Below are 9372 nucleotides of genomic sequence, written 5' to 3'. Positions count from 1 at the left end.
TGAAGCAGGTCTGCAGGTGTCTATCTCTCTCTCCCCCTCTCTATCTCCCCTTCCCCTCTCAATTTCTCTCTTTCCTACCCAGTAAAATGGAAAAAAGACAGCCTCCAGGAGCAGTGGATTTGTAGCACTGGCACTGAGCCCCAGCGATAACCCTGGAGGCAAAAAATAAAGGTAGATAACAGGCATTGGTGAGTGTACCTTTGCACTTTGCACTTTGCTAGCGCACCTTTGCGTACTGTTGCTGGGAAAGTAAAATGGTGCAGCCACAGTGGAAAACAACAGGCAGGACTTTAAGAAACTGCTAGGACTGCCGTGCCTTCCAGTGACTCCTTTACGTGTACTCCCAGGGAGCCCAAAGGTCTTGCAGAAGCCTTCAGGGTGCATGCTCAGGACAGCAGCACTCACAATACAGAAGCATCCAGGATGTCCTACTTGCTCTGCCAGGATGAAAATGACCTTGAGCCAGAGTGGAGGAGGCTGTTGCCTCAGGCTGTGAGCCAGGAATAATCCCTCTTATAAGTTTTTAAAAAAATATTTATTCCCTTTTGCTGCCTTGCTTTTATTTTTTTTTATTGTTGTAGTTATTCTTGTAGTATTATCGTCATTGTTGAATAGGACAGAGAGAAATGAGAGAGATGGGGAAGACAGAGAGGGGGAGAGAAAGACACCTGCAGACCTGCTTCACGGCCTGTGAAGCGACTCCCCTGCAGGTGGGGAGCCGGGGGCTCGAACCAGGATCCTTATGTGGGTCCTTGCGCTTTGTGCCACATGAGCTTAACCCACTGTGCTACAGCCCAACTTCTGAGAGTCCAATGTTTTATGCACTGCCACCATCTCTGTCCCTTTTCTCTTTTGTCTCATGTGAAGCCTCTCTCTCTCCCTCTCTCCCTCCCTCCCCCCTTCTAATACATAAAATGAATTTTTAAAGAATAAACATAAAATAAAAGACCAGTGCTTTTAGGACTCAGCACAGCACCTAGAACAGTACATTTGATAAACAGCTGCAATCATGACCTTTATTCACAAATGCAGGAATCTTGTCTGTCTTGCCACTCCCGTGTCCCCAATGCTTGACAGGCAGCTGGACGTGGCTCCATGAAGTGAGCGGACCCACCCTCACAGAAGACCCTGGAGATGCCACAGCCCTTCCCCATGGAAGATTTTGGAAGAAGGAAGGCTAGGCCTTGAAGAGGAGGGGCAGGCAGCAAGAGGGAGAAGGGATGTTTGGGACTCCATCTGTGGTGCATAGAAGGTGACCCAATGGGAAATGTTAAGAGCGATTACATTAAATATATCTTTTTTTTTATTGCTTGACTATTTATTCCCTTTCTTGTTGCCTTGTTGTTTTATTGTTGTAGTTATTAGTGTGTGTGTGTGTGTATATATATATATGTATATATATGTAATTATTATTATTATTTGCCTCCAGGGTTATCACTGGGGCTCAGTGCCAGCACAATGAATCCACTGCTCCTGGAGGCTATTTTTCCCCCTTTTTAAAAAAATATTTATTTTATTTATTCCCTTTTGTTGCCCTTGTTGTTTTATTGTTGTAGTTATTATTGTTGTTGTCATTGTTGGCTAGGACAGAGAGAAATGGAGAGAGGAGGGGAAGACAGAGAGGAGGAGAGAAAGATAGACACCTGCAGAACTGCTTCACTGCCTGTGAAGCGACTCCCCTGCAGGTGGGGAGCCGGGGTTCGAACCGGGATCCTTATGCCGGTCCTTGTGCTTTGTGCCACCTGCGCTTAACCCGCTGCGCTACAGCCCGACTCCCTTTTTTCCCCTTTTTTTGCCTTTTTTATTATTATTGTTGTTACTATTGTCATTGTTGTTGGATAGGACAGAGAGAAATGGAGAGAGGAGGGGAAGACAGAGGGGGAGAGAAAGACAGACACCTGTAGGCCTGCTTCACTGCCTGTGAAGCGACTCCCCTGCAAGTGGGGAGCCGGGGGCTTGACCAGGATCCTTATGCTGGTCCTTGCACTTCGCGCCATGTGCACTTAACCCATTGCACTACCACCTGATCCCCTAAAAGATATTTTCTTTTTATTTGAATATTTATTTATTTCCTTTTTGTTGCCCTTGTTGTTGTAGTTATTATTGTTGTTGATGTCATCATTGTTGGATAGGACAGAGAGAAATGGAGAGAGGAGGGGAAGACAGAGGGGGAGAGAAAGACACCTGAAGACCTGCTTCACCACTTGTGAAGTGACTCCCCTGCAGGTAGGGAGCTGGGGGGGTTGAACCGGGATCCTTATGCCGGTCCTTGCACTTTGCACCACTGCTCTTAACCTGCTGCACTACTGCCCAACTCCTCCAAAAAGATATTTTCAGTGGGGCTCCGGAGCTGGCTCAGCAGGTAGGCTGTGATTCTTACAATGCGTTACCCCGGCATCACAGAGCAGCACTATGGACAGCACCAAAGTAACTCCATAGATGGTGGAGCACTGCTTTGGTGTCTCTCCCTCTTTTTCTCTCTCCCTCCTTTCCTCTCTCTGAAAATATAGAATAAAAATTGTTCCAAGGAGGCAGCTCACCAATATCAGACATGCACAAGGTCCCAGTTCACCCCCAAGAACCAACAAATGAAAACTGAAAAGATATTTTCAGGGGCCAGGTGGTGGCGCACCTGGTTAAATGCACACATTACAGTGTGCGAAGACCCAGTTCAAGCTCCTGGTCCCACCTGCAGGGGGAAAGCTTTGCAAGTGGTAAAGCAGGTCTGCAGGTGTCTCTCTTTCTCCCTCCCTCTCTATACCCCCCTCCCTTCTCAATTTCTCTCTCTTTCTCTCAATCTAATAATAAATAATATTTTTAAAAAGAAAGAAAATACATTTTCTCTTTTTTTCCATTTTATCGGATAGGACAGAGAGGATTTGAGAGGGGAGGGGAAAATAGAGAGGGGGAGAGAAAGATAAACATCTGCAGATCTGCTTCACTGCTTGAGAAGTGGCCCCTCTGCAGGCAGGGAGCCAGGGGCTCGAACACAGATCCTTGCACAGGTCTTTGCACTTCGTATCATGTGCGCTTAACCTGGTGCACCACCGCCCAGCTCCTGAAAGAAAAGATATGTTCAGGGAGTCGGCAGTAGTGCAGGGGGTTAAGCGCACATGGCGCAAAGCTCAAGGACCGGAGTAAGGATCCTGGTTCGAGCCCCTGGCTCCCCACTTGCAGAGGAGTCGCTTCACTCCAGGTGAAGCAGGTCTGCAGGTGTCTATCTTTCTCTCCCCCTCTCTGTCTTCCCCTCCTCTCTCCATTTCTCTCTGTCCTATCCAACAACAATGGCATCAACAACAATAATAACTACAACAACAATGGAAACAAGGGCAACAAAAAGGGAATAAATAAATAAATAATTTTTTTTAAAAAAAAAGAGAAAAGATATTTTCAATGAGTGATAACCAAATGCTGTGTGTATGTGTGGGAGGGACCCTGTCAGGGCTATGGGACACAGGATTGCTGGGTGTGCCTGTGTTTTGGAAGTAGGAATGAACACTAATCTGCTTGAAACCACCTTCCCCATCTGCAGAGCTCCCAGAGGCTATGGCTTTGTGTGGGTTCTGTCCATCCTCTGCATTTGACCTGGTTTCAGAATAGACACTAATGGCAAAAGGAAGGGATATAAGAAAGGCGAGGAGGGAGGGAGGGAGGCAGGGATCATGCCAGGTGCTTGCAGTCACAGCTGCCAAGTGTTCTGACTTAAGAGCCTCAGTGCTGGCGTCAGGTGACTGTAGGAGGAACGCTTCCCACCTACCCTGCGTGACCTTGAACTCATCACTCTTGAAGCCTGCACTGGCTGGTGCAGAGGTGAAGGGCAGCTCAGAAAGTTGTGGTGTGTCATACAGAATTGCCCCAAGTCCTTCCAGCAGGTGACCATGCTGGGCTCTCATGAAGCAGCGAGGCTTATTTATAAAGACCGGAGGACCTGCCTCAGCGGGACCTGCTCTGCTCCCCCTGCTACTTTGCAGAAGCATCCTCTCTCCTCGTTGTCTCCACCTTCATTGGTCTTGGTGTCTTTTCTTAGTTCAAGGTTATTTTTCTCTTTCCGTTAGTGGTTGGTCTGTTATTACCCCAATTCGGTTTTTGTCACCAGGGTTGTCACTGGGGTACTGAACCTGTTTAACTCTATAGTTTTTTTCTCTCTTTTTTTCCTCTTCACTGTGATTGCACCACTCCGGGCAATTTTGTTTATTTGTTTATATTTTAGTTTTTACCAGAGCTCTGCTCAGCTCTGGTTTATGGGGGGTGGTGCTGGGGGTTGAACATGAGACATGTAGTGCCTCAGGCATGAAGGTCTTTTTGCAGAATCATTATACTATCTCCCGAGTCTGCCAACATTTCTTATAGATAGGAAAGCAAAGACGGGGCTAGGGAGACAGCATAGTGGTTCTGCATAAGACTTTCATGCCCGAGGCTGGGTTCAATCTCCAGAACCACCATAAACCAGAGCTGATCAGTGCTCTGATCTTTCTCTCTGTATCTCTCATTAAAATAAACTACGAAAAAAGGCAGGACAGAGATAGACAGCAAGACATTCTAGCACCAAAGCTTCCTTCAGTGAAGTGGGGGCCAGACTCGAACCTGGGTCATGCACATGACAAAACAAACACACTATCCAAGTGAGCTATGTTGTTGGTCCTACTTTAATTTATTTTCCCCAGGAGAGAGAAGGAGAGACACCACAGCACTACTCCACCACTCATGAAGCTTCCCCTTTGCACGGGGCTCCCACGTGGTGGCTGGGGGCACGAACCCAGATCCTCACTTATGTTATGTGCTCTACCTAGCAAACTATTCCCCAGCTCCAGCTGTTTTATTCAAATGCCCTCCTTCTTCACTTTCATTTCCTGGCTTATTAAAGATCTCATGTATCACCCACATCTGGAAATGAAAATGTCTGATTGAATCCCGGCCCCAGGCCAGGGAGAAACACAAGCAGAAGTGCAGTTTCTTGGTGAGCAGAGGCTTCTGGGTTACTGGAGGGCTTGGGGGAGGCGGGTGGTATCATGGAAACAGGGAGACCCACAGTTTCCCACACAGAGAAGCCTCTGGAAACCCGCTCAGCTGCAGCCAGGGGAGACCGCTGAGGGCGGAGCCCCTGGCTCAGAGCAACTCACACAGTCTGATCCTTCGGGCCAGAGTGGAAAATTCTAGTTCCATGGGTTTCTTGGAAGCCCTGCCTCAAGTCACCTAAAAACAGGTCCAGACTGCCGTTCTTTCCCCTCACCTCTCAGCTCTGCAGGTCACTTTATTACAAAGCCACGACCCTGTCTGGCCCCTTCACAGCACAGAGGGTGGGGGTGGGGGTGGGGGACCGGGGATGTGGAGCGGACGGGGTGGGGCTGGTACCAAGCTGAGGTGGGGGTGGGGGAACAGCCAGCTCAGGCTGACCTTGGCCCCTCAGGCCGACCTTGGCCCCTCAGGCTGACCTTGGCCCCTCAGGCCGACCTTGGCCCCTCAGGCCGACCTTGGCCCCTGATGCAAGCGCCTTTCCATGCACCCGGTCTTCCTGGCAGCTCTAAAGAGGCAGATCACTCTCTCACCCTCATTTTTCAGATGACAGAACTGAGACACAGAGAGGTCAAGGGACTTGTGCAGGTCACACAGGAAGTAGTGGGTTTGAGGGGTTTAAACCTGGGCCATCTGACTCTAGAATCTGCATTCTTAGTGCCTCTGTTAGCACCCCTCTTGGGCAAGAGGGCCCCCCATTCAGGACATGAAGTGGAGAGCTCCAAGGTCTTCCCTTCTCTTCTTTCTCCTTTCCTTTTCTTTCCTTTCCTTTCCTTTCTATTTTTTTGCCACCAGGATTCTTTGTTGGGCTCATGCCTGCGTGACTCCACTACTCCCGGCTGCCACTTTTCTATCTTTCTTTCCCTCCTCCTCTTCTTATTTTATTTTATTTTTCTTCTTATACAGACAGAGAGGTAGGGAGACAGAGGGACAGAATGAAAGAAACCACAGCTTCCTTCAATACTATGAGGGCTGGGCTTGAACCTGACACATGAGAAAGTGGTGCACTATCCTGGTGAGCTATTTCAGCAGACAACTTCCATCCTTCCTTCCTTCCTTCCTTCCTTCCTTCCTTCCTTCCTTCCTTCCTTCCTTCCTTCCTTTTTCCTATAGAGGTGAGAGACAGAAGGAGATAGGGAAAAAGGAGAAATACCCACAACTTTGCTCCACTGCTCATGAAGCTTCACCCCTGCAGGTGGGGACCGGGGACTTGAATCCAGGTCCTCAAAGGTGGTAATATTTCCACCATCTGGCCCCAGGATCTCTTTTATTTTTAAAAATGGGGCAAAGGGGTGGAGTGGGGTCAAAGTCACTGACCTAGCACCTAGGCTGACAATGTCCCCTCCCCTATTTCTTCATACCACAGTGCTGAATCTGAGCCAAACTTAGAGGGGGGTGGGGGCAAGCTGACCAGGACCCCAGGTTCAAGAGGGATATGAGGCTGAGGGCAGGAGATGGGCAGGAAGGGACAGGCCAGGCGGAAATGACCTTGGGAATGAATGTGACCCCCAAGGACAGCTCCTGTGAGCCCCTTCCTGCCCTCCTCCTCCCTGAGGGGTGGGGATCTCCTCTGTGGAAAAATACCCAGCTGGGCGAGCCTCAAGGGGGCAGCAGATGGGCCCCTCCCTGGACAAGCTCTCTCCTCTCGTGACTGCTGTTTACAGGGCTGGGTTCTGGAAAAGGGCCAGATTGCATCAGACAGAGCCTGAGTGGCCAGAACCAGGCTGCAGACCAGGCAGGAGCCTGACTTATAAATTGGAGCCAGTGAACAGGGACTTGGAGACACAAACACACTTGTGAGAGACTAGAGAGAAAGGGAGACAGTGAGAGACAGCAAGAGTCAGACAGACAAGATGGCCACCACCAGCACGTCCCAGCAGCGCCCAGCCCTGGAGGATGAAGACTCCAGCCTGGATGAGTACGACCTCTACAGCCTGGGCCATTCTTACCTGGGTAAGGCCTGACCCTGCCTTTTCTGGATTCTTCCATCCCCCAAGCCCCCCTGCCCCCCAAAAAAGGCCTGACCAGTTCCTATCTAGGTCACCCCTAACTTCTCCCCACCCCTCACCTTCTTCTAGTCAACTTGTCCCCTCTTTTTAATTTATTATTATTACTTTTAAAATGTATGCCTTTATTTATTTAACCAGAGCACTGCCCAACTCTGGCTTATGGTGTTGCTGGGGACTGAACCTGGGACCTTGTAGCTTCAGGCATGAAAGTCTTTTTGTATAACCATTATGTTATCACCTCAACCCCATCCCTTTAAAAACATATATGTTTGTTTGTTTGTTTGTTTGAGAGAGAACTGGAGCATCACTCTGGCACAAAGAATACCCAGGATCAAACTCAGAACCTCAGGCTTGGAGTCCAATACTTTAGCCACTTTCCACCTCCTGGGAACTACCAACCCACCCCCTTGAACCCCTAAGATGCCTTCTTGATTATTTTTTTATTAATAATTTTTAGACTTTCTTTATATTTATTTATTTTCCCTTTTGTTGCCCTTGTTTTTTATTGTTGTTGTAGTTATTATGTTATTGATGTTGTTGTTGTTGGATAGGACAGAGAGAAATGGAGAGAGGAGGGGAAGACAGAGAGGGGGGAGAGAAAGATAGACACCTGCTGACCTGCTTCACCACCTGTGAAGTGACTCCCCTGTAGGTGGGTAGCCAGGGGCTCGAACCTGGGATCCTTATGCCAGTCCTTGCGCTTTGTGCCACGTGCACTTAACCTGCTGTATTACCACCTGATTCCCCTAAGATGCCTTTTTAAAAATTAATTAATTAATTTCCTTTTGTTGCCCTTGTTGTTTTAATTGTTGTAGTTATTATTGTTGTTATTGGTGTCGTTGTTGAATAGGACAGAGAGAAATGGAGAGAGGAGGGGAAGACAGAAGGGGAGAGAAAGACACCTGCAGGCCTGCTTCACCACTTATGAAGCGACTCCCCTGCAGGTGGGGAGCCAGGTGCTCAAACCGGGATCCTTACGTGGACCTTGCACTTCGCACCACCTGCACTTAACCCGCTGCACGACCCCCCCGCCCCCAACTCCCCTAAGATGCCTTCTTAAGCCCCCTTGTTCCGGGGGACCTCACATGAGACTCTCTGAGCAATAACAGCTCACCTGGGGAGTCCTCATTCCACAGACAGGGTACAGAGATCATGACGACCCCACAGCTGAGTGGGGGACCCCCCCAGCCTCCCTGCTCCACCTCCACACCAGCACCTCTGCCCCCTCATCTTGACCCCCTGCTGGCTTCTAGGGGTCGGAGGCCGGAAAGGCCGCACTAAGAGGGAGGCTGCGGCCAATACCAACCGCCCCAGCCCCGGAGGACATGAGAGGAAACTGTCCACAAAGCTACAGAACACAGAGCGGAAACGGCGTGGGGCCCGGCCCTGACACGGAGCAGGAGGTGAGGTCTGGGGGTGGGAGGGACGAACCCCCTTCTTTTGTAGGTCAGGCCTGCTTGGGCGAGAGGGATCCAAGAACTGGGGGGCACCACACAGCCTGCCTTTGGCTGTGAGCTTCCTAGTGGCCTAAGGCAAAGGGGAAACAGACCTTTCCTACTTGGATTCAAATTTGACACAGAGGGAACCAGGTCCAGAGAGGAAATATGTAAGGGGTGGGGAACCCTTTTCTGGAGCCACAGAACAAGAAGGAGGTGGTGGAATTAACCCCAGGCTGTGTCCCTAGATGAGACCACAGCACGGACACCCCACAACCACGGCGACAGGACGGCAGAGGAATCGGCACCCATTGGGCCTGTGGGCCCCCACCCCACCCCACGGGCAAGACTTAAGCCACTGGATTGAGACTCCTGGGAGGCCTCTGAGGAAGCACTCCTTGTTCCATCAGCTCCAGAAAGGGCCAGATGGAAGCAAGAAGCTGAGGATGGGGAGGCAGGGCCATGAAAGTACCCTGTCCCTCTCCCAAAAAGCAAGAGGCCGGAGACCTGGCACCACCCAGGCACCATCACAATGACAACAGCAATAAAGGAGACACAGCAGATGCAGCCCGTGTGCTCTGTCTCTGCCGTGTGTGTGTGTGTGTGTGTGTGTGTGTGTCTCACCTTGGTTATATCTATGCTGGAATCTGCAAGCCATGTCCTTAGAGACAGGAGCTTACCGTTCTTGGTCTGCAGGGTCTCAGCACACACATTTCTTTATATATATACAAGATTTCAGGGAGCCAGACCATAACACACTGGTTGAACGTACATAATACAAAGCACAAAGACCTGGTTTCGAGCCCCTGTTCCCCACCTGCAAGGGAGAAGCTTCATGAGCAAAGAAGCAGGTCTTCAGGTGTCTCTCTTTCTTTCTCCCTCTCTATCTCCCCCTCCCCCTCTCAATTTCTCTC

General features: G+C 49.8%; 1 protein-coding gene across 1 annotated transcript; it reads left to right on the top strand.

Annotated features, from left to right (window-relative positions):
- The first annotated feature begins 6735 nt into the window (after positions 1-6735).
- On the top strand, positions 6736-9025 carry NUPR1 (nuclear protein 1, transcriptional regulator). Its single transcript, XM_060173004.1, has 3 exons — positions 6736-6966; positions 8276-8425; positions 8707-9025. The coding sequence occupies exons 1-2, from the start codon at positions 6867-6869 to the stop codon at positions 8410-8412; spliced, it is 237 nt and encodes a 78-aa protein (XP_060028987.1). The 5' UTR covers positions 6736-6866; the 3' UTR covers positions 8413-8425; positions 8707-9025.
- The last annotated feature ends 347 nt before the right edge of the window (positions 9026-9372 follow it).

This window comes from Erinaceus europaeus, chromosome 15 (genome assembly GCF_950295315.1).
Source record: "Erinaceus europaeus chromosome 15, mEriEur2.1, whole genome shotgun sequence".
NCBI lineage: Eukaryota > Metazoa > Chordata > Mammalia > Eulipotyphla > Erinaceidae > Erinaceus > Erinaceus europaeus.
This window is presented reverse-complemented; position numbering and strand designations above follow the sequence as displayed.

Excerpts from the sequence above, each read along its gene's own strand:
- NUPR1 (XM_060173004.1), top strand. The coding sequence starts at position 6,867 with ATGGCCACCACCAGCACGTCCCAGCAGCGCCCAGCCCTGGAGGATGAA. Across the intron at positions 6,967-8,275 it reads CCTGGGCCATTCTTACCTGG|GGGTCGGAGGCCGGAAAGGC; the intron begins GTAAGGCCTGAC and ends GCTGGCTTCTAG.